This window comes from Saccostrea cucullata, unplaced genomic scaffold (assembly GCF_032062105.1).
Source record: "Saccostrea cucullata isolate Sc308-1 unplaced genomic scaffold, CSIRO_AGI_Scuc_v1 ctg239, whole genome shotgun sequence".
Classification (NCBI taxonomy): Eukaryota; Metazoa; Mollusca; class Bivalvia; order Ostreida; family Ostreidae; genus Saccostrea; species Saccostrea cuccullata.
The window spans coordinates 823,770-850,211 of record NW_026939884.1 but is presented as its reverse complement, the minus strand read 5'-3'; the positions used below and the strand labels follow the sequence as shown (position 1 = coordinate 850,211).

At 33.9% G+C, this 26,442-nt stretch overlaps 1 protein-coding gene across 4 annotated transcripts; it reads left to right on the top strand.

Annotated features, from left to right (window-relative positions):
* Window positions 1-904: 904 nt before the first annotated feature.
* On the top strand, window positions 905-25,252 carry LOC134254188 (uncharacterized). Of its 4 annotated transcripts, none has more exons than XM_062736733.1 (18): window positions 905-1,040; window positions 1,282-1,536; window positions 3,424-3,559; window positions 4,900-4,950; window positions 7,490-7,650; window positions 8,358-8,500; window positions 10,227-10,404; window positions 14,162-14,238; window positions 14,440-14,653; window positions 14,858-14,970; window positions 15,985-16,165; window positions 16,340-16,489; window positions 18,159-18,326; window positions 18,538-18,631; window positions 21,428-21,482; window positions 21,928-22,002; window positions 22,268-22,859; window positions 23,108-25,251. In XM_062736733.1, the coding sequence occupies exons 1-18, from the start codon at window positions 935-937 to the stop codon at window positions 23,656-23,658; spliced, it is 3,300 nt and encodes a 1,099-aa protein (XP_062592717.1). In that variant the 5' UTR covers window positions 905-934; the 3' UTR covers window positions 23,659-25,251. The 4 variants fall into 4 exon arrangements, with proteins under 4 accessions (XP_062592717.1, XP_062592716.1, XP_062592719.1 ...); XM_062736732.1 differs by having other exon boundaries at window positions 7,490-7,659; XM_062736735.1 differs by lacking the exon at window positions 16,340-16,489 and having other exon boundaries at window positions 7,490-7,659; window positions 23,108-25,252.
* Window positions 25,253-26,442: the final 1,190 nt, after the last annotated feature.

Genomic DNA, 26,442 nt, shown 5'->3' with positions numbered 1-26,442 from the left:
AAAGTACTGTAATCAGTATGTCCGTCCGTCCATCTGTCTGTTATGCTTTGGGGTACCCATCTCTTATCCGCAACTCCTCTTATACCACTGAGTGAAATTTAATGAAACTTTCACTGAATCTTTATTACATATTGCCATTGTGCACCTATTTTACTTTTTGATCCGACACAAATTTTGGGTTTCCCGGCCACAGCAAATCATGGACTTTGCCATTATAACCATATGGGAGGCGGGGGTATCATTCAGTGAGCTCATTGCTCACAGTACCTCTAGTACAATATAAATGCATTCAAGAGAGAAAGACTTGCATGATTTAATAGAAAAAGACATAAAAAGGAGGAATAAACCAGATAATTATTTATATATGTAACTGATATGTACATGTACACAAGTTCTGAGCCACAATATTTGGTAAGCAGGACTGAATACCACAGGCATGTGTTCATATTCAGGGATGTACCTCCTACTAATTTTTACTACTGTGTAAAATTATGAAGGGGATAGGCCTTAGCTTTATAGAAACAAGTGACTGTGTGACATGCACTCACTTTACTGTTGTCTAACTTGTAATCATATTCATTTTTAAACAAGCATAAAATGAGACTTAAAGTCTTAGATTTATAGATCACTTTTGATACGACAATCTCCAAAGACATCATATTGAAACAGTTTACATAAGCCAGTCACATTTTTTGTTTTGCTGACTTTTGTAACCTTGCTTGATGTAATTGTTTGCACAATACCAGTTCACTATGAGTCAGTCGTAACATACATGTGGTATTTCTTATTTACCAGTCTCTGCCTGCTTTGTCAGATTTGGTTTAGGTACTCATCTTCTAAAAAGATTTTTTTTTTTTTGCTTCTTAATTTCATTTGGAAATGAAAAGGACTGCTTGTTTTCAGGGATAAAGCAGGATTTGTGGAATATGTCAAAATGGAGTTGTTTTGTCAACCTCTGTTTTTGTTTACTTTTCTGAGTCTCCTGGTAATGCACAATCCTAAGCCTTACTCTTGTATTTACAACTGCTGTAACTGTGGAGGTAGGCTATTTATAATGAAAGGAGAATATATTAAATGTTTTTAATGCAGTTAAGAGCATTAACTATTTCTTAAATAAATATAATATTATATTATATTGCTTGGAAAAGATATTAAAAAAATCTCTGTGAACCATCTTTAAATGGGAGTGCTTTAATTACATTTGTATTAAAATCAAGTATTTACCATGTTCACTTTATTAAGGAATATTTTTCTATTTCTTTATAACCTTTTTTTAATCAGAAGTCAACCCATTAAATGTTTACGTAACCAAAGGATCCACTTTGGTATTGAATTGCACAATTGAAGAAGATAGCAGTCCCTACTTCCTGATGTTTACATTTAGTAACGATAACGTGGACCAATCAGAATTCATGGAACTTCACGGAAAAAACACCATCCTACTAAGGAAGGTTATCACAGACTTTGAAGATCAGGGTGTCTACTATTGTTACAAAAATGACAAAAAAGTTGGATCCACCTACGTAGAGGTTGAGTGTAAGAATTATTTTTTATGTTTATCAAAGGTTTTAATATGGTATAAGCTATCAATTCTAACTTTTCATGAATTTGTTAGCTGAAATTGAATGATTATGTTTTTCAACATCAAGGAAGCATTACTAATTCTATTTTTTGAACATAGATTGTTAAAATTAGACCTTTTAAATCTATTTGTCACTCATCAAAGGGATTGTGCTGGATCCTTTCATATATGACAAATAAATTTACAATTTTGAGAAGTATAATTTTAATTAGATTGTTTTTAAATGAATTCGGTTTCTGATTATTGAAGAAAATTTAAGATAAAGAACTATATGCGGTATATCATGTATATTGCATATCTTTGCCCCCACAAAAGTCACATTTTGAAAACTTCTGGAAATGTGCTGAATTCTATAAATTGTATGAGAAATATAAATTAACAGAACTTGTTATAGTTTCAAAGTAGTTTCTTCACAATTTTTGTTTTTATGACGTCACAAACTAGTCCGATTTTATATCATTTCTTAGAAAGAAGACAAAATGGACTAAATTTCAAGAATTTTAGCTTTAAAATTTATAGAGCGCAAGTTTGCTCAGGAACAGTATTTACATATTTCATTGATATTATCATTTTACACATTATATCAAAATATTAAGCCTGATCAGACATGGGCTCGGTGATTTTTACTCAAAATATCGACGTATTAATATATACATTTTTCTGTAGAAATTATGGAAATTTTAAATTTACGTCATTTTCGTGACTTCATTTCAAACATATGACATCATTTCTTATGAAAATATTCAGTGCTTTGAAGTCAGCATACATTCCCCTGTTTAAGAACATAATTAAATATTTCTCCGTCAATAATTGATTTGGGGGGCAAATATTGATTATTACCAAATAAAGTTCTTTAACATCTTTGATTCAAGATCATTCTGAAAAGTAAAATTTTCTGTGATGAATTTACTATCCATTCAATATATATCTTTATCTCATACGTGTTGGTGATACAGGCCGTTGGATAAACTTATGCTTTATCAACGGGTAGATGCTTTATCAATAGCACTTCCGGTTTTGACACGAACCCTCGCTTCAAGATTTTATTTTATTGAAACTTTTATTTGTGAAAATTGTTGCCCTTATAAAATGAATGATAAAGGGTAGCAATATCGTTAAAAGCAAGATGTCAAAGAAGTGTCTTATTTTATCAAGGAACCCGTTGGCTATTTGAAGACAGATGTTACCCCCCCCCCCCTTAGATCGTTTTCGGAGAAAGTAAAGCCTACATGTACCAGTTAAGTTGTTGTTATAAGACTCCTTTGACATCTTTAACAATGCTTTCTTATATTATACTACGTATGCCTACCTAGTAATGTAGGTGTAACTTACCATGGATCAGCAAACAATCTAGACAAAGTCTAGGCCCCTAGCCTTGCCTAGCACGATTTGTACTGCCATCGTAAAAAGAGTTGATTTTCACGATCCCCTTAGTCCTAACAACTTTCAGTCAGAAGTTCGTTTGACGTAAAGCTCCAGCAATTTTCACATGATGTTTTCAAAGACACAGATAGCAAATATTCTAAATTTTGAACTCGATCTACTTTCTATCCACGCATGTAAACATCAACGGTGCTACGTCATCAAGTTATACGTCATCAGTTTGAATAAGCAATCATTCAAGTAGTTTCGCGGGGGAAGTCTCAAAGTTTTGTTAAAACGAAAGTCGTATGAGATAAATAGAACATCTATAATTGTGTGATTTGATATTGGCTTTATCCAACTCGTTGAAATGGTGTATATTCGCTCGGCAAGCCTCGCGAATATATACACCATTTCAACTCGTTGGATAAAGCCAATATCAAATCACACAATATAGATATCCTCTATATATTCTTCAGACCCCCTACAGCCTGTAAATGACAGTGACTTTTGGTGTGTACTGTACGACTGGGACCATTCTCTTTCCTGTTCCTGGGAGATGGGCGCTTATAAAAACAAGGGCAACATCAATGTTACTGTCATTGCCGAGACCAGGTAAGTACACGGCTTAAAATAAAAAAAAAATGTACCGGTATGCAGTTATTTACTGACCTTCTCAAAATGCACCTGACTTAATCTTTTTTCGAGCCATTTTTTGAGATGATTTTTTTGTAAGACTCGAGTTCAAAATTCCGATGCACAATTGGATGCACAGACTGATCAATATAGGGCACCTGCAAAAGGAAAGGGGGGGGGGGGGTGGTTGTTAATAACTTCTTGATATATAATACTAGCATTTAGAGCTACATAGTGTAAGATGAAAAGCACAGTTGTAAGTCAGCACATATTACATTATTTAAAGATTTTTTTATACAACCCCGCAAACGAAGTTTTGGGGGGTATATAGGAATCACCCTGTCCGTCTGTCTGTCTGTCCGTCTGTCTAGCTGTCTGTGCAAACGTGTCCGGTCCATATCTTTCTTACGGAGGGACATTAGAATCTACTACTCCACACAAAGATTGCCCATGAGCTAAGAGTATGTCATGACCTTGACCCAAGGTCATTTGGGGAAGTTCAAGGTCACTGGAAGAAAAAGTTCATAATTCATGTCCGGTCCATATCTTTCTTATGGATAAACTTGGTAGGTTCTCAATTCACACAAAGATTGCCTTTGTCCCAAGGGTTTGTCATGACCTTGACCCAAGTTCATTTGGGGAAGTTCAAGGTCACTGGAAGAAAAAGTTCATAATTCGTGTCCGGTCTACATCTTTTTTATGGATAAACTTGGTAGGATCTCATTCTACACAAGGATTGCCCGTGACCCAAGGGTTTATCATGACCTTGACCCAAGGTCATTTGGGGATTTTCAAGGTCACTTGAAGAAAAAGTTCATAATTCATGTCCGGTCCATATCTTTCTTATTGATAAACTTGGTAGGTTCTCATTTCACACAAAGATTGCCCATGACCCAAGGGTATGTCATGACCTTGATCCAAGGTCATTTGGGGAATTTCAAGGTCACTGGAAGAAAAATTTCATAATTCATGTGTGATACATATCTTTATTATGGAAAAACTTACTTCTGAAAAAACCCAGTGGGAGGTATTTTGTCCCGTTTGGACAGTTCTAGTTTCTTTTAAATTATACTTTCTATGTGAGGTTCCATTGAATGTTCCTTTGCACACAGATAATGCTACAGCTGTACATGTATGTATATATACTTTCTAGTTTGGGGACCAGTAGGTGTGCATGCATATCTGATATATAAAAGAAAATAAGGTTGAAGTAAACCCTCTCTGTTTGGTTTGTTTGGAAAGATTAGATAACTAAATTTTTGGCATACAATTATTATATAAATCTAAATATTTATAATTGATATTTTTTATGAATAAAGGGAGAGTCCTTTGGAAGAAGATTTAGAGGACCAAGTACATGTGTACTTATTGTAAGGTTTAAATGAATGCATCAGATGAGATTTATCTAAATTAATTTTAAAAACTTTTCAGATTGCATGTTATTTCCTAAATAATATTTTTTATGAAGTCATTTCTTTTTCCTCAGATGATGACAATTATGACATATAACATCTGAAAACTAAATGTCATTTAAAAAACGTAATTCTAGTTTTTGAACATCCATAAAGGTGTTTCCTGATACATTCAATCTAGACAGATTTCCATGAAATATCTCATGGAAGTGTGCAAGGTGATAAATATCAAGTTCTGTCCTTAGAAACTTCAAACCTGCAATACATAGCTTTTATTTCAATTCAAATATTCATTAGTTCCTTTAAAATACAGATCGATATTCACAAAATATCCTCAACCTTATTCATTCTGTCAAGACACAATTTTTGGTTTTTAAATCTCTTTCCAGTCATTTTGGCAAGCCAAGGGTTTTTAGTTCACCTGAGCTGAAAGCTCAAGTGAGCTTTTCTGATCACATTTTGTCCGGCGTCCGTCTGTCTAGCTGTCTGTCCGTCTGTAAACTTTTCACATTTTCGACTTCTTCTCAAGAACCGCTGGGCCAATTTCAACCAAACTTGCCACAAAGTATCCTTGGGTGAAGGGGATTCAAGTTTGTTCAAATGAAGGGCCACGCCCTCATTCAGGGGGAGATAATTGGGAATAAATGAAAATTTGGTGGCATATTTTAAAAATCTTCTTCTCAAGAACCACTGTGCCAGGAAAGATGAAACTTATGGAGAAACATCCTCAGGTAGTGTAGATTCAAGTTTGTTCAAATCATGACCCCAGGAGTAAGGTGGGGCCAAAATGGCCGACCAAAGTTTTACATAAAAATATATAGGAAAATTCTTTAAAAATCTTCTTCTCAAGAATGACAAAGCCATAATTCATCATATTTATATGGAAGCATGCTCAGGTAGTGTAGATTCAAATTTGTTCAAATCATGACCCCCGGGGTTAGGACGGGGCCAAAATGGCCGACCAAAGTTTTACATAGAAATATATAGGAAATTTCCTTAAAAATCTTCTTCTCAAGAATGACAAAGCCATAATTCATCATATATATATGGAAGCATGCTCAGGTAGTGTAGTTTAAAGTTTGTTCAAATCATGACCCCCGGGGGTAGGACGGGGCCAAAATGGCTGACCAAAGTTTTACATAGAAATATATAGGAAAATTCTTTAAAAATCTTCTTCTCAAGAATGACAAAGCCATAATTCATCATATATATATAGAAGCATGCTCAGGTAGTGTATATTCAAGTTTGTTCAAATCATGACCCCCGGGGGTAGGGCAGGGCCAAAATGGCCGACCAAACATAAATTTAACATAGAAAATCTTTAAAAATCTTCTCAAGAATGACAAAGCCATAATTCATCATATTTATATGGAAGCATGCTCAGGTAGTGTGGATTCAAGTTTGTTCAAATCATGACCCCCGAGGGTAAGGTGGGGCCAAAATGGCCGACCAAAGTTTTCAAAGATATATATAGGAACATTCTTTAAAAATCATTTTCTAAAAAATAGCAAATCCATGATTGGTCATGGGACTACTTTTGGAATTAAACTTTACAATAAAAAACCATTTTCTACTTTTTCCTACCCTTAGTGCTCAGGTGAGCGATGTGGCTCATGGGCCTCTTGTTGGTCTAGCTGCTTTACTTACTACAAACTCTTGACAGATTATGTATGCCACACACTATGTAAAGCTGGCTTATACCTTGTTTATTCTAAGCTAGACCCTTGGAAGCAATGAGAGAACAGCTTTCATGTTGAATTATTTCATTAAAAAAAAAAGGATCGAGAACATCATCTTTAAACATTTTGTTAATCCGACAGTTTTCTTGTAAACACGCAAACATTACATTCTCAGCTTATTATTTTTGTTTTTTTATACACTGTTATTTATCTTTCATAGTCCTTCCATATCTGTTACTGTGTCAATCTTCATTTCTTGTATATAATGGATACCAAACTACAATAACTATGAACTGGTTGGCCTAAAACCAGAGTTATTAACATTTATAGTCCTCCAGAAGGTGTTGCTTATGTTGTCCACAGTTTAGTGGTGAAAACTAGCTGCCAACAGTTTGTGGCAAGGAAAACAGACAAAAAATTCTTGGCTTGCAAAGATCCTTTCCATTATTTTCATCCATCCTTTATGATTGTGCTAATTAAGTTTAATTACTAGCTTTATTAAAGAAACTGTTATTGTACTGTTTCTAATAATAATAATACCAAAGCAAGAAAAAAAAAGATTTTGATAACTGCATGTTTACATCCAGCTAATATATGTTACAGAAAAACATGCATAACAGGTGTTTGTATTCAATGAAATTTAAATGTTATGAATGATATAGTTATACATGTTGTATACCAATAATCAATTTCTTATAATTTAATACCAAAGGATGAGTGTAGTATTATTAGACTAATATCAAGCTACTTGTAGCTGTTAAGATAATACTAAATAAATCACCATGCAGTATATATCAACTGTGTCCTTTGTTTTGTAGTAGTTACCAAAGGCTGTATCCAGCCAAGATAAACCAAACTTTCTGCCAGTGGAAGGAAACATTTGATGATCCCTATTGGTATAGATTCTATTTGACTGTTCACAACATCAAAACGAACCAATCTGTCCAGAGTGTTTTTACCAAATCAGCTAAAAGTATTGGTGAGTCAGGTCTCAAATTAGCTTTTGTATGTACATGTTTTTTTCTACAGTAAGTACACATTATCCCCCACCTTTATTCTGTACAAATCTGTGCCTAAAATGTTGCATGAAAAATCATTATCATTTCAATTACACACAATATTTATTTGAATTAAGCAGATATTTATTGGGAATGGTGGGGTACCTATTATACGGATTAACAGTACTAAGTTGTAATGAAATTAGTTTTATTATGATTTTTGGAAATAAAATGGTATATCAGGATTTTGAAATAAATAGTATTTCTTATTTTGATCAAAATTTGCGATGAAACATCACAGACATATAGATTGCTGTAATCGGACTGAAACTTTGGGGTGTAAAAAAAAAAAGATAAAAGATATGAATACATCTTACATACTGTAGGGCACCCAATAGGGCACCCAATTTGGCGCTCTAATGAGGGAATCTCTATGGGTGAAGTTTGAGTTCATGATAACTAAATTAAAAAGTTCCAAATTAATGGCTATCATTTTCTTTTCCCCAAGGCCTTTCATACATGATTTTGCATGGACACCAAAATTGTTTTCATTCTAGAAATCTTTCAAGGGAAGTAATTAAATCAGAAAAAGCTGCAATTAATATCTCATTTCCTATGGATTAAATTAAAACAGAATTCAATTTTTCAGATACATATGTCAATTCAATAGCTATTGTTGTCTTTAAAGTGAAACCAGCTCCGATATCAGACGTTTTTGCTGAGAATATATCAAGCACATGTTTGACAGTCAAATGGACTACCAGAAAATTTAGATTCCAAGTGTTGGTCTTCATTGTATCTGATGAATGGAACATTTCAATTCCACAGAGGGTATGTATAAATTTTCATTTCAAACAATATGAACATTCATGTAATGTCACAATTGCTTTATAATTAAATGAATAATCAAATTTTATTATTATACCTCTACAGATTTTTCACTATACAAAAGTAAATCAATATATTTTGCTGATTTCCTGAAAATCACTGTGAATAAACTGATTCCCTGCAAAAAAAGTTCGTTTTTTTTATGAACCGATACACATCTATTCGGAACACTTAGCATTTTCTTTAAACTTATGACAAACTTAGAAATGTTTCGAATAAACTCATGAATATTCATTAATAAATCGAAATGCATCGCGAGTCAACTGGTCCAATATCAATCAAAAAAGAACTAGTTTACTGGTAGCAAACGACAACAGAAATGGCGAATATAACTTTTTCAAATGTCTTGTTTGTATCAGTATAATAAAACAGTTAAAGTATATCATTGAGGGAGTCCGCAAGTTTCCAGTTCCCCTCGAGCAAGCCTATTTCCCTCGGCGCAAGCGCCTTGGGAAATAGACTTACTCTTGGGGAACTGGAAACTTGTGGACTCCCTCAATGATATATTTAACTGTATAATATCCACAAAAATTAACTTACTATTGCCCCTGTCTGTTTTGACTTTTGCCTTAACATTTTATTTATTTATAAAATGCATGTCTATCTAAAAAGCAAGAGATGTTTGTGAAACACTTACGTAATATTCAATCAATTTTGAACACTGTATCACATTTCTTTTATTTTTTCAGACTGAAGAAAACGATAAATTTTTTTTATGTTACAATAAAAATTACCATGATCCATGGCATTTTTGTCCTATGTGTTTCCAGACCTGCCTGCCCTTCCGCTTTTGGCGTAATTCTTCCGCTTTTTAATACAAAATTACAATATAACGCCACTGTGACTGTTATCAATTTTTTGCTTTTGATATTTTGATTAAAATTCCATTGTGGACGTCTAAATTTAGATTTAAAGTACGACATGCTGAAATGAAATGAGAAATTTTAGTAAAATTAATTAATAGAGGACCAGTTCTATAATGTATATAACATACCTAGTAGTTGCATGTAAACTGGTATGGCGAAGATTGGAAAGAAGATGAGAAGGCACCACTTACCTTAACTATTAAACGTTATATTGCAAAACGTACAGCTGTTTCTATGCTCAATTAGGTTTATTTTAACATTGCTTAGAACAAGATAGAGAAATGTGAGTGTTAAAAAGATAAAAAACAATTTTATACTGTACGATTTGTTTTAATATTCAAACGCAAGCCTTCATTTAAGTGATTTGATACAAACTGACCAAATACAAGTATCCTATATCAAACTCGATTCAGCTGTACACCGAATCGAGTTTGATATAGGATACTTGTATTTTAAAAAACTTTTTTTTTTGCCAATAGATGATTCAAAAAGTTAAGAAAAGTTTATGCCAGCTTTGTTTAATAATGTACAATTTTGGTTGTTCTGAAAGAAAATAAAGTATTATTATATAATAGTAAAACAAAAAATAGGAAAGCATGATTGATTACACCTTTACCTCTGAAATTCCACCAAAATGTACTGAAATTACACCCTTGCAATTAAAAGGGTAGGCAGGTCTGTATTTCTAATCCTGCTATTTCTATTACAAACATTTTCTTTAGAATACACTTATCTTAAATATTTTATGAGCTTTGCATTTTGTAACCTTTTCAATAAATATTGGTTTTTTTTTTTTTTTTCAGAAAGAGGTCAGTCCACGTGACCATGTTGAGCAATACTTGCAGTTATGTGACCTGATTCCCTTTACGGATTACACCTTCAACATAACTCGCCGTAAGCTGACCATGACAAGGCAGGGATACCAGGAGGACGGATACTGGAGCGACCCAGCTTACTTCACCTTCAAAACAATGCCAGATGGTAAGTCTTACTGCTCGCATTTGTTTAAAGGTGATCAATGAACAAATCGACAGCTAATTTTTTAGTTTACTGGATTCTCAGAAGCTCCCTTTTTTGTCTCTGTAAGGGAAGTATCATAACAAAGTGGGTAAACTTTTCTATTGACAGAAGTTTTGTCTTAGAGAAAAATGTTTTTCAGGTCATTTCCAAGCTCAATTCTACATGTAATTTGAATGTAGTTATGAGAGGTTAATATATTTTTCGCAGACCAACGTGTACTTGTACATAAATTATCCCACATTTCTAACTATCATTGATATCCCTTGCATACTCTACTAACTAAACGGTGATTCCTTATATTTCCATTTCATTGTGAAAAAAAAAAATATAAATTTAGATTTTAAAATGTAGTCTAATATAATAAAATTAATATATCTATATTACACGAGGCCTCTCATGTCAATTTCAATAGTCCCCGCCCACTGATGTCAAACACATAGACAGCTGCACGAGATCTACATACATATGAGACCTCCTTAGCTCCAGACCTATTGTTTGATGACATTCCAATAGAATGATCAAGAAATCAATTAACTTTCAAAGAGTTCTTACAGAGAAAAGAAAAAGAACTAGAGCCGAGCTCGTTGCAAAGCAACGAGTAGGTCTTCCGTCCTGTTTGACCGGAAGTAACTTTCATTTAAAAAAAATAATAAAGAGTAATGAAGTACCAAAATGGTTTTATCCTCCAAATCTATGTTAATTATTCCAAAATTAAGTCATTTTTGACAACTTCCGGTTTGACCGGAAGTAACATCGATGGACGGAAAATTAAGATTTAAGCTTCCGGTGATATATAATATCCAAAAACCGGTCAAGAACAGCAAAAATATGCATTTTTTGACTACTTCCGGTTTGACAGGAAGTGACGTCGCCGGACGTATTTTGACGACGCCATTAGATAAAGCTTGATATTTTGAACAACTTTGCTTCTTTGACGTATTACAAATTCTCAATACTTTTTGATATATAAAGGAAAAACTTTCGGCCCCTTTTGGCCCTTTAATATAGGGGCCAGCCCCTTATTGTTGATATCTTTCGAAAGATCGTGACATTCTTCACAACTTTTGTTCTATATGTGTTTACAAATTATTAACGTGTAAAAAGATATTGCCAAAAATGTGTGAAAAATTTCTAAATTCCCGATAGATCTTTTTTTGAGCCATAGCGAGCGCCGACGTGCTGCACTTCCGGAGAATAAGAAAGGTGTGTGTCACATCAGCACATGTTGCTCTATCATCACTGAAAATCTTACGTTTCTATCTAAAAGTACTTTTGAGAAAAATGCTGGACAATGTGACCCTCTGAAAATCACTAAATCGCGGAAATCTCGAAACCGGAAGTGACGTCATAAAAACAAAAAAATTATATATCATGAAAATCGATCGAGTTGTTTCCGAGAAATCGCGTGCACAAAATCGGAAAGAAAAAAAAACAATAATAAAAATAACCAGGTTTGTTTGATGTTCCATCAGTCCTGAAAGTTTCATAAAAATCGATCGAGCCGTTTCCGAGAAATCGCGTGCACAAAATCGGTAAGAAAAAAAAACAATAATAAAAATAACTAGAGCAAAGCTCATTGCAAAGCAACGAGTAGGTCTTCCGTCCTGTTTGACCGGAAGTAGTATTAATTTTTAACAAAAATGAGAAATAACGCCTAAAAATGGTTTGAATCCTTTAATGCTATGTTAATTAATGCAAAAATAAGCAATTTTTTGCTACTTCCGGTTTGACCGAAAAAATTATTTTTTTGCTTCTAGAGACATTTGTTACCAAAAAACTTGTCAAGAACGGCAACAATACGCGTTTTTCGACTACTTCCGGTTTGGACGGAAGTGACGACGCCGGACGTTTTCTGACAACTTCAATAGATTAAGCTTGTCATTTTGAACAACTTTGCTTCTTTGACGTATTACAAATTCTCAATACGTTTTGAGATATAAAGAAAAAACTGTTGGACCCTCTAGGCCCTTAAATTTAGGGGCCAGCCCTTTTTTCGAGATATCATTTGAAAGATCTTTTAATTCTGCACTTCTTTTGTTCTATACGTTTTCACAAAATATTTTCAGGTAAAAAGATATCGAGGAAAAGGTGTGAGAAATTTTGAAATTTGTGATAGGTCTATTTTCGGGCCATAGCGAGCGCCGACGAGCGTCACTTCCGGTAAATTTGATATACCTGATGCACCTCTCCAGACATAGCTCTACCTAGCCTCAAAGTTTGAAGTTTCTATCTAGAGCCGTTTTTCGGGAAAATTGTGGACGAAATGACCCTTAAAAATCAGAAAATCGACGATATCTCTAGACCGGAAGTGACATCATCGAAACGGAAAAAAACGCATAAGGTTCAAGTGATGTTCCATACGTCCTGAAAGTTTCATAAAATTTTGTTGAGCCGTTTTCGAGAAATCGCGTGCACAAAATCGGTAAGAAAAAAAAAAAAAATAATAAAAGTGAAAAAGAAACCGAAGAAAAACAATAAGGTCTTCCGCTGAAGACGGAAGACCTTAATAAAAATAGTGGAAAAGAAACCTAAGAATAACAAGAAGGTCTTCCGCTGAAGACGGAAGACCTTAAATATAGTAAAACCTCCTTATCTGAAATTCCATAAGACCAAGAAAACAAAATTGACATATCTGAGGATTTGAAATGATGAGGGTAAAATACTTAAGGTATGTCACTCATGAAATTTCCTAAATCAAGGATTTTTTGAGAAGTATATTTTGGATAAGTACTCATATAATATGACTCAAAATCGCAGAGAAAATGGGGGGTCAGTGTGCATCTAACTGAGCTACGGCACAATTAAGTTAACCTTTTTGCACTTAAATTTCAACTCTTTGGTTAATTACTTTAACCTTTATTATATTTTACTAGATGTTACGTTGGCAAAAAATGTAATCTTATTTTACGTAAAATAGTTTGAATAATATTTCTCGTTGAACAAATCTTGCTAATTAATGCGCGTAAATTATTATGTGACCTTTTTGCACTAAAAGCAACTTATTCGGGGGTATTAAAAATCTAAATAGACAAAAAAAATATTTTCTTGTATCAAACTTTTTACGACTTCAGTGCTGATCAGTCAAAAGTATCGAGTAGTTTAAAATAACGAAAGAAAAAGTTGGGGTCAGTGATGTTAATTTTGAAATATTGGTCAAAACATGTAATTTTCAGGCAAAAAACAGTGTAAATTTTATCTTGACTTCTTCAACATATCTTCATTTCTAAGCAAAGTTTGTTGAGGGAAGGTGTAAAATTTGTTCTAAAAATATAAATTAAGACCTTTATTAAATATTCGTAGCATATCATAGCGGAAAATATTTCCGGAGTAAAAGTATGTGAGGCTAAAGTTCCAAGATGTTAAATTTAATAAATGTGCAGATTTGCAGAATTTTCTGCAAAATATCCGTCCACCACAAGAAATAGTTCATAAATCTTGCTTCTTTGTGGATTTTTGAGCAGTTTTTTTATTTAATATTGAAAAATATACATTGTTGAATTATGATATGTTATAAATATTGAATTCTAATAAAAAGGTTTGAAGTAAGAGGTTTTGCGCGAACTTTTCTGAAAAGCTGACGAGTGACCTACCTTAAAGCATAAGTTGTTGGGACTTACAAATTACCGTACTTTGACACATCGTCGGTGTTTTAGATATTGGTCTTCAAGACACCAAAGTTCAACTGTATGTTTCCAAAACATTTTCTTTTGCATTTCAGTGCCTGCTTCACCCCCCAATATTACAGAAGGGAGTTTTTACCACATATATGGAAATGAAACTATTTTATATTGGAAGGTATGATACGGAGGATGATTTTAAAATATTTCACTTTTTATTTCTGTGTCTCATATATGTGTGTACATGTATATTCACACTGTATATGGTATATATTTAGTTGATATATTGACTTAAAGTTGATCAGAAGACCTTAATGAGAGCAGGATTGATTTACAGACAGTTTATACACATGTATATTGAATCATTTTTTGATAACAGCCAATAAAGCCCATAGACCGAAATGGAATTGTTATTGGCTACTTCATCAGTTACACGTCATCTGATGGTAAGGATAATTACAGTCTGTCTAGCCAGTATGAGAACGTAACACTGAGTCTACACCCGGAGAAGTGCTACAATGTCAGTATAACTGCCGTAACTCAAGAGGGATATAGAAGTCCTAGTGCATCTGTACTTATCCCACCCAAAACAGGTACTTTTTATGAGAGTAGTAAATAAAATAAAAAACATGTACAATGTAATTATCTGAAACATAAAAATTTTAACCTTGCATAAAACTATTTCTTTAAAAAAAAATAAGTGTATAGCAAATCTAAGGACATGTATTAATTATAAGCAGAATAATTCTCAGGAGTCATATACCGGTACACATTTTTAAAATTTGTTTTTTTGACAGCTATACCTACCCCATCCACTGTTGTGATAGAGGTGGACAGAAATAGATCCAGTGCAAATATAAGATGGAAAGGGAATAAAACCTGTCAGCACTATGTGGTGTTTTGGATGTCAGTAAGTTAATGCAGTATTGTGCTCATTTCTATAAATTAATCAACATTTTAACCATGCAAGTCTTCTGTCAGAAAGATGAGGCAGTCAAAAACTGCATATGTACTTCCTCAAGATCAAAGGATCCTGACCAGTTTAGTACACAGGGAAGAGACATGAGTGATTTTGATAAATGGATGGTTATTATACCCCCGCTTCGAAGGAGAGGGGGTGTACTGTTTCACCCTTGTGTGTCTGTCCGTAACAAAATTTCTTTGCAGTTTTCTCAGCAACTACTCATCGCAGATACTTGAAATTTTAATATAATCTTCTCTGAGGCATGCCATATAATGGGATCAATTTTTGTACAAGTCTGATGTCAATTTCCTGTTTATCTATGCATCTGTCCGTTTCATACACAACAAATTTTTGTGGCAGTTTTCTCAGCAACTACTCATCGCAGATGCTTGAAATTTTAACACAATCTTTTCTGAGGCATGCCATATGGTGGGATCATTTCTGTTCAAATCTGATGTCAACTTCCTGTTTGTCCGTGCGTCTGTCCGTTTCATATATGTTTTATGCATAACAAATTTTTGTCACGGTTTGCTCAGCAACTACTCATTGCAGATGCTTGAAATTTTAACACAGTCTTCTCTGAGGCATGTCATATGGTGGGATTAATTTTTGTTCAAATCTAATATCAACTTCCTGTTTGTCATTGCATCTGTCCGTTTCCCAAATAACAAATTTTCATCGCAGTTTTCTCAGTAACTCCTCATAACAGATTGTTGAAATTTTAGTACATACTTTGTTGGGGCATGCAGTATGGTGGATTTATTTTTATATGAATCTGATGTCAAATTCCTATTTATACATGCATATACCAGTAACTGAACATTAATTATTAACATGATATTGTATATTCACATCAGAGCGGGGGTATTACTAGTGAGCATTGGCTCACAGATTTCTTATTACTTTTAATTAGTCATTTTCTCTAATGTAGTGTATTTTCACATTGCACACTTGCAACAGGGTAACAATTTGGACTGGAAGATTAGCTTTCAAAATTCCACAATTCTTGCTGCACCACTTCACAACTTGGAAAAAGTGGGTGTATCCTGTTCTGCCAATCTAAACCATAGTTCCTTGGAAAACCCACACATTGCAGGGGGAGGTCTGCACTGGTTCAGGTGTAAATATTTTGATGAGAAAGGTAGGTCACCTCTTAAAACTTAATAAATTGATGAATAATTTAAATTAAATGGCATAACAAAGTCATTCATTGAATGCATGACCTTAGTGACGCTTGTTCTACAAAAACCTGTAGTGTGTTACACTGTCATTTTATTAACCTTCCCTGATGACCTTTGACCCTTTCTACCTGTAGAGCCAGCCTTACCTGTGGCAGTGACCGTCAAACCTAATCAGGAGGCCCTAGACTTGTCATGGTTCATACAATGTGATGACCTATCCTCCTATCCTCAGTGGATTAATGTCACCTGGTGTGACCTTGACCTAATGAATAGATGCTCTCAGGGTTAGCATTTTCTGACACTTAAAATGTGCAGAATGTTACATAATATGTATACAGGTAACTGTGTCTGTGGTCCCAATTTTTAGCTCTACAGGTCAGAGACCAGAAGAGCTTATGCGATAGTAATGTGTCCGGCGTCCATTCGTCTGTCTAGCTGTCTGTCTGTAAACAATTTTCAAAATGCTACTCCTCCTACAGTTTTCCTACAGTTTTGGTCTAATTTCAATATAACTTGGCACACAAGTAGACTACACTAAGATACATAATTCTGTACATCAGTTTTTGATTTCGGTGAACGTTGTTGCCGTGGTTACTAAAAATAGAATTTTCTGTGAAATTGTTTCAAAATGCTGCTCCTCCTACAGTTTTGGTCTCATTTCAATATAACTTGGCACACAAGTAGACTACACTAAGATACATAATTCTATACATCAGTTTTTGATTTCGATGAACGGTGTTGCCGTGGTTACTAAAAATAGAAATTTCTGTAAAATTGTTTCAAAATGCTACTCCTCCTACAGTTTTGGTCTGATTTCAATATAACTTGGTGCACAAGTAGACTACACTTAAATACATAACTGTATATCGGTTTTTGATTTCAATGAACGGTGTTGCCGTGGTTACTAAAAATAGAAATTTCTGTAAAATTGTTTCAAAATGCCACTTCTCCTACAGTTTTGGTCTGATTTCAATATAACTTGGCACACAAGTAGACAACACTAAGATACACAATTCTGTTTATCGGTTTTTGATTTCGATGAGCGGTGTTGCCATGGTTACTAAAAATAGAAAGTTCTGTAAAATTGTTTCAAAATGCTACTCCTCCGTAGCACACAAGTGGACTACACTAAGAACGTAAAGAGACTTTATCAAGGATCAGTATTCTATTTATTGCTGTTGTAAAGTTTCAATTCTCAACTGCTTAAGTACTTTTGTCTTCTTTTGCTATAAGTACAAACCAGTAGAGCTTCAGTCTCGACAGAGACTTCTGGTTTCCCTATACATGTATAAATAAGCAAACTATTCTTGATCTCTCAAACTCTCAATCTCTTGAAACCCTTGATCCCTTGAAGTCAAAATGCAATCCCAACCTGCATAATCTATTGATATTTACTTTTGATACCTTGACTGTAACAGAAAATATAAAAGAATCACTCAGATGACCTATAAAGTATTGTTGTCTATTTTGTCCATCATGGGTTAACTGTTTTAACTTCTTCTCTGGAACTGCTAAACCAATTTCAGATAATTGTGGGATATAACATCTATGAGTGAAGGGAAACAAAAAATTGTGAATTCAATGGTCCCAGCCCTCCGTGGATGGGAGGGGTGTGTGTGTGGGGGGGGGGGGTGAGGGTGGGGGGGGAGCTTAAATCATCAAAACTACTGTTATTTTAAAAATACATGTATACCTCAAGCAGTCAAACAGTTGACATGATTAAAATAAGCACTGATCCCTCTACCCGAATTGTGAAATTTATGGACCAAGGGTCAGGGGTTCAAGGAAACTGGTGTTTCAGGATATTCAGGTTACTGTTAAGGACTTCAAGTTTTGCCTCTTTTTTTTTTTTTGAAGGGGGGGGGGGCAGAACCAATATCAAGAATTTTGAGGAGTTTGCTGTAAAACCTTTCCTGATGTGTACCTTGTTCTTGTATCCTCTTTTATTTCTAGTTTGGAGTCATGTTTTGTTGGAGCCTGGTGATAGGAACTGCAGGCTTGAGGGCTTGGATTCCACAAAAACGTACCGTGTCAGATTCAGTTCACTGTCCAAAGATGGCCGGACTAAAGAGGGCAGCAAGATTTATGATGTCAAACCTTACCCAATAAGGGACACAAGTGGTAAAATGCCAAATTGAGCACATTTATATAAAGTACAGCAACACATTGAACAATAAAAATATGCATTCCATTGCTCTTTCTGTACAATTTTTTTCTCATTCCAATCTCTTGCCTTGTTATTCTGGTATATTTATTGCTACTTTAATGGAAAAATATCAACAGAGTGGAAATCAGTTTATGATCTAATGTTTGGTTCTTTTTTATCTTTTAGTATCAGACATTGTAAATAATCCGGAGATAATATGGCCAATTGTCGGTGTACTGTGTGTCTTGATGCTTGTACTTGCAATTTGGTTTGCCAGAAGGTAATTTTTTTAAGTTAAAGTAAATGAACTGAAATCTTGTGAAAAAAAAAAACAAATTTGATAACATTTTTTGCTCACCTGAGCCGAAGGCTCAAGTGAGCCTTTCTGATCAAAATTTGTCCGTTGTCTGTCGTCGGTGGCGGCGGCAGCGTCAACTTTTCACGTTCTCATCTTCTTCTCAAGAACCACTGGGCCAATTTCAACCAAACTTGTCACAAAGTATCCTTAGGGGGGATTCAAATTTGTTCAAATGAAGGACCGAGCCCTTTTCCAAGGGGAGATAATTATACCCCCGCAAACGAAGTTTAGGGGGGTATATTGGAATCACCATGTCCGTCTGTCCGTCTGTCTGTAGACAAGATTTTGTCCGGACCGTTTCTCAAAACTTTGGATGGATTTGTCTGAAAATTTATACACTTATTATTCACCATATGAAGGTGTGCACCTGGGATTTTCATCATGATTGGATGATTTTTCTGCATTTTACAGGCGTTTTTTATTTTTTATTTTGTGATTTTGTTTTAGAAAACTATTACTTACAATGATCAAACTTGGACAATTTATGCATCTTGGGAAGACGATGTGTCACGACCTATTTCAAGGTCACTGTGACCTTTAATTTAAGTGATTTTTTTTTAAAAACAAAAATTTTAAATTTCATAATCCTAAAAAATGTAAAAATATAGTTGTATCCTTATTAAAAAATGCTAAATTAAGTAAAAACTTATTTTTTATCATATACTTTACAGCAAATTCTAAAACAAATGTTAATGATTTGAGAGGAATTCAGTTTGTCCCATGGGCATAATTATCAAGCACTGGTCAAGGAGAATTTTTGATAGCAGAAATGTGCATGTCAAATTAGAGAGAAATTAATGAGTTCATTGTCGGGAGTTAACTGGCAAGAGCATCTCTAGATCTAATCTTAATTAATCTCTTGGGAGTTGGGCATTGGCCTTATAAGTTTGTTTAAAACAAATTGATGTTTTAGTGTATGATTAAAACTGAATTAGTATTGTATAATATAATTAAAATTAATTACTGGTCATTGAAAAAAAAAATTACATTTCAATTTTTATATATTTGCAACAAATTGCAGTCATGTCTCACTTAGAATTTTATAGTCTAAAGAATAATGGATTTTTTTTATTAGACTGTAGCATTTCCATTATTTAAAAAAATATGCAATAAAGCTGCAGATGGATATTTGTTAAGCTCTAACACAGCCAGTTTAGAATTATATGATGTATTACATGTATTTGTTTTAATTAATCCCTACACTGAAAGTCTCTTAGAGATGTATGTACAATATTTTAAACATGATAAGAAATGGAAATTAGATCATTGAAATCTGTGTCAATCTGTTAATCAAGGTTACTTAATTTTCTTGCACCCTAACCAATTTATGATTATCGAACAATATTTGAAGGGCGTATCATGCTGTGGCAAGGCACTTTATTAGACAATAGTGAATACCTCTTATCTGAATTGGCAGTTTTCTAGTTATGAATTAGTGAAAAAATTAATGGCATTTTTCAAAAATCTTCTTCTCAAGAACTACTGGGCCAGGAAAGATGAAACTCATGTGAAAGCATCCTCAGGTAGTATACATTCAAGTTTGTTCAAATCATGACACCCGGGGTTAGGGTGGGGCCACAATGGCCGATCAAAGTTTTACATAGGAGTATATAGGGAAAATCTTTAAAAATCTTCTTCTCAAGAACCACTGGACCAGGAAAGATGAAACTCATGTGAAAGCATCCTCAGGTAGTGTACATTCATGTTTATTCAAATCATGACCCCCGGGGGTAGGATGGGGCCACAATGGCGGATCAAAGTTTTACATAGGAATATATAGGAAAAATCTTTGAAAATCTTCTTCTCAAGAATCACTGGGCCAGGAAAGATGAAACTTATGTGAAATCATGCATCCTCAGGTAGTGTAGATTCAAGTTTGTTCAAATCATGAACCCTGGGGGTTTGGGGGGGAGGGGGGGCAAAATGGCTGATCAAAGTTCTACATTGGACTAGATAGGGAAATCTTTTAAAATCGTTTTCTCAAGTATTTCATAGCCATGATTAATGATATTTATGTGGAATCATCCTCAGGTAGTGTAGATTCTAGTTTGTTCAAATCATAACCCCCTGGGATAGGGTGGGCTACAATGGGAGATCCAAGTTTTACATTAAAATATATAAAAAAAAAGTCTTCTCAAGAATAGCAAAGTCATGATTAGTAAAACTAGTATTTATATGGAAGCATTTTTGGGTAGTGTAGAATTAAATTTGTTCAAATCATAACTCCCAAGGGTACGGTGGGGCCAAATGGTGGATCAAAGTTTTACATAGAAAAATAAAGGGAAAAATCCCAAGAACAGAATAGCTATGTGTAGTCATATTGACATTTAAGCATCCTCATGTATTGAAGATTTAAATTTATTCAAAGCACGGCCCTTTGGGGTAGGGAGGGAAACAATGGGGAATCAAATTCAAATTATTATGAAGTCATACATAGGAAGAAAATGTTTTTAAAAAATCTTTTTATCAAGAACAGCAAAGTCATATGCTGTATTAATATGAAGGCAATCTCAAGTAGTATTAAAATTCAAGCCCCCCTCCCTTCAGTGAACATTTCAGTTCTGATCTGATCTGTGCTTTTTCCTAGCTGATGTGCTCAGGTGAGCGATGTGGCCCCTGGGCCTCTTGTTTTTCTAGGAGGCAAACTTAAATCTCTCCTTTTGCTTTGTAGGTCTACAATGTTTAACCTATTCAAATATGATATGCTTTTCATTTCAGAAAGTATAGGTCAAAACCTGAACCAGCAATTGAAGTGCCAGTTGTTGCCTCTAAGGTAAAATGAACTTTTTTTAGGTCATCTGCATCAATAAGGTGACCAGTTACGATCTTTTTTTTCATCTGTTGAATGTGCTATCTGTTTTGCTGGTAAACTTTTTAAAAAATTTAATCGTCTACTGAGCAACTGAACCAATTCTGTTCAGTTTCGGTATATTGCATATGTGGGTAATAGGGAACAAGTGTGAAATAATATTTGATTTGTCCCCTCCCCCCTTTCCGACTCCCTGGACCCAATGGGTGAGTAAAAAAACCCATCAAAATTCTTATTTACTCCTAAAAAATAAAACGGTCAAACTGTCTGCAATGTTATAATAAGCACTGAGTGCCGTAGACCTACTAAAGTTTTGAAATTTATTGCCCCTGGGTTTATTTGATATTGATATGTACATGTATTTATTTTTTATTCAACATGTTTTAATGAATTTCTTTTCTGATTTTAGACAAGTGAAAAAGGTAGTGGTTACACAAATTACACCGTACAGTACACAGATAAGAGAGATGGAAACAAATACATGGTAAGGAAATCCAATCTAATCTGCTTGTGGTTTTAAGTGTGCATTTTATGTTTGTTTTAAGAATGCATTAATTAAGGTCAGTATGTTATGAAACTTGAAAGATACATACAAAAATTATTTATATATATATATTCATTATATTGCCCAAAATAATCAATGTTCATGATGTTAATTAATTCATATGAATGATTTTAAATGTGACCAAAACTGCATTGTACATGATGACTATATAATGTGCCTTATAAAATTTCATAATTTCATGTAGATATTGAGTGAGCCAATTCTAATGGATGGTTTTGAGGCTGAAAAAGAGAAAATTTTCTCTAATTACTATGATGACCACATAGCAAAAGACGAAGAAAACACGACAGATATCTTAGAGGTCCCTGATATTTTAGAAGACATGGAAAAGTCTGAATTGTACAAGAAACAAAAGTCCACCTCTCAGTCTTCAGATTACTCTAAGTTCATCACTGCTTCTGGACATACAAACAACAGTGATGTATTCATCCAATCCAGATCTCAATCAGATAGTCATTTCAGCCAATCAAAACCCCAATCTGAATTGTCAAGCATTGATTTCAGCCAATCAAAACCACAGGATGAATTTTCAAATCATAGTGGATCATCCAATTATAACAAGTCAAAATTGAATGCAAATGGAACAGGAAGTGATATAACTGAAGAGGAAGGGTTAGATAAGAGTTCGGCATTTTCATCTAACGAGGATGGTTATCGAGAAATCAGACAGGACTCGACAGCTACGGACATGTCTGCGTATTTCGAGACATCTTACAATACCAATTCAAAGGTTGACTCTTACAGCAAAGTCAATGTCAATGAAGACGTTAATGCAGGTATTATTAATTTAATATATTGAAAGAGTTTTTTTTTTGATTTGGTATAATTTGTGAAAGATTGTTGATTTTGCTCTATAATAATTTAACTTCATTAAAACAGTTACATATACTCAAGAATGAGTTTTGTATAATTCTTTACCAATGCTAAAATACATTACATACGTTGCATCATATTAAATGCATTGCTTAAACGACAGCATGCAAAATTTCACAAATAATTAATTTTATATAATTGTACTTTTCAGAGACAGATGATGAATTACTTGTTAACTTACAATCCAGATCGTCAAATACCGAACAAAACACTGACAGCGCAGGATCAAATGGGAGTTCTAATTTATCATCTCCTTGTACAACTGCAAATGTTGTACCAGTAGAGGAACAGCAAGCACCTGTTAGGGGGGATGTTTTATTGTCCTCCTGTGTAGGTGACATATCTTTACAAAATTTACAGGATTCCCCTCCTCAAATGAATGAAACCATCATAAAAAGTCCTCCAGAGGATTCAGATGAGGAAGACTCCTCAAACTCTGGTGCCCCCCTACCAAATTCTGGTGGCTCCTTATCTAACTCTGGTGTCCCCCTACCAAATTCTGGTGGCTCCTTATCTAACTCTGGTGGCCCCCTTCCAAACTCTGGTGGCTCCTTATCAAACTCTGGTGGCTCCCAATCAAACTCTGGTGGCTACCTTTCAAGTTCTACCTCTGGTGAGGATGGATATAAAACTGTTGATCTGAACAGTGGCTGTGCCTCAACTGTGCAATCATCTGACTACACACCAATTTATGGCAGTTAATGTAGGTCTTCATGTAAATGTGTCATTTGATTGTTCTTGGCCAATCAGATCAAATTTGTATTTAAAAATATCTGTAGTCAACAGTCCTGATGGAATTTTTTTTAAATATGGTAAAAATCTTCAGAAAGTCACAGGGACTGTGTGTAACAAAGTTTTAGGTCTATATAAGGAATATAGTGTAAAGTCTTGAAAGTGGTACATAAAAGGAACAAGGTATATGTTTCAATACATTTCTAAAATTCAGATGATGTGAGAAATTAAAATTCATTCTCTCTGAATTCCATGCAGTAAAAAAAAAATTCAAATTATTTTTCCAAAATGACCTTCTGAATGCTTATTGTGACATGAAATTGACAATTATTAAAGTTAAAGAAAGACATCTATTTTCAGTAGAATTTTCTTTCAGAAAACATAAAGCACATGCATTAACCACAAAGATTTTGAGGTATCTGATTTTTCAAAGCATTTTACACAAGGTATCCAAAAATTAAAGTGGGCAACGACTGCAGACACAATTTTCTGTCAGAGGAAAATAACAAGAAAATGAGTCATTTTGAGACTTTTCTGCATAAAACTTAAAAATGGACCAAATTAATGATGTCACTTTTCCAGAATGATCCTCCTTCATGCCACAGAAATGATCATTTTGAGGCATTTCTGTATAAAACTTAAAAAAGCACTAAATTAATGATGTCATATTTCCAGAATGGTCCTCCTTTGTGCCGTATTTTTGAATGATTTCATTTATCACATTCCTCTACTCAACTCATGTTAAAGCCAATATCATGATTTTTTAAGAACATGAATTTTTTAGGGCACAGTAAGGTCCAATCTGTACCTTCTTGTTTCCCTGTGTGCAAATTCTTTATAACCAAGTTTTACTGTATTTAATCAAATATCACCATAATGATAGAATTCTGATAGAAATTTTTCATGCACACGCAATGATTATACGGGTATAATCGTGAAAAGGTGCTTAAGACTTTATATACATGTACATGCCATCAATTTTTTAAATGACTTCATAAATGTACATTTACATTACAGATAGATCTGATGTTTTATAAACTGTTTTGCTGTTGAAGATGTTTTTAACATATGTATTCATTATTTCATGTAAAAGGGCCTATACATGTATGTGCCATCAATTTTTTAAACGACTTCATAAATGTACATTTACATTACAGATAGATCTGATGTTTTATAAACTGTTTTGCTGTTGAAGATGTTTTTAACATATGTATTCATTATTTCATGTAAAAGGGCCTTCTGTATTTTTTTTTTTTTTTGGCTGGTCCTTCTTCTAGTAATGAAAAGGTTTTATTTGGATTTTTTTGTCCACTTTATATCATTTCTGAAAGTTTTGAACAATTAGTTAATAATGATTGATTATTATTTTCACAGCATTTTATTTGATGCAAGTGATTTATTTGCAGCATAAAACTGAAAACTTTTATGTTGTTTTATTGTGTTGTATGGGTATTATATTTTGTCATTATTTTGTGCAGCTGTGTTTATTCCTTACCTGTATATTAAGAAACTGCGTGATATATGAGTTTAATTTGTATTTTCACCTAAAATTTCTGATCATGAAGAATTTTAATTAAGTAGGTTAAATTTTGAATTTTAATTTTTTTTTTCAGCTCACCTGAACCGAAGGCTCAAGTGAGCTTTTCTGATCGATATTTACCCATAGTCTTTCATTGTTCTAAACTTTTCATATTTTCATTTTCTCAAAAACCACTAGGCCAATTTCAACCAAATTTGGCACAGAATATCCTTGAGTAAAGGGGATTTGAATTTATTCAAATGAAGGGACACATCCTCTTCCAAGGGAAGATAACTAAGAAATAGAATATTGTGTGAGTGCATGTACTAGTATTTAAAATTCTTCCTCACAAGAACAAGTGGGCTAGAAAAGATGAAATTTACTTGAAAGCTTCTACCCCCAGGGGTAGGATTGGGCCACAATGGGTACTCTAAGGTTTAAGTAGAAATTTGAAGGAATACACGTGTTCTATTTCCACTATTGAAGAGTTATAGTTCTTAGTGCACTCTTTTGTGAAAAAGTCGGAGAATGTACAAATCTCGCGGGATTTCTGGGACAAACGTAACATAAACATGTAAACAACATGTTGAATGTCGATGAACAAATACTAACAAAATGCATATGAAATATTTTATTGTTGTGGACTTTATTTAAATCAAGAGTACAGATGATAAGGAAATTAATTTACATCTATTGGTGATCGTATGTATCTATTTATCGTAATGGTACATTTAAAGACAGTACACATACCTCGGAAATGTCGTATTTTTTATTAATTAGAAGACAGAGTTAGAGTTTTCGCTCTTTTACACATGTCTTTTAGTTCTTCTATTCATTAGAATGACAAATGCACTAAACATTTAAAATTGGATTGAGACTGGCATGTTTTGTATTATCCACAATGCCATGCTGTCCCAGTCAGATGACCAAACGCGCCTCTAATTCTAAAGAGTTCACTAATGGAAATACAACGTATTATCTCTAGAAATCCAAAGAAGAACAGAAAATCTATGATTGGTGATATATAAGCATCCTCAGGTGGTGAAGATTCAAGATTGTTCAAATCATAACCCTCTGGGATGGGTAATGTTGGTGGATTGAAGTTTTACATAAGAATATAGAGAAAAAAAATTTTCCTCTCAAGAAGAGTAAAGCTACATGTATGTCTTGTCATATTGACATGTATAAAGATTCTCGTGTATTGAAGATTTGGATTTGTTCAAATCATGACCCCT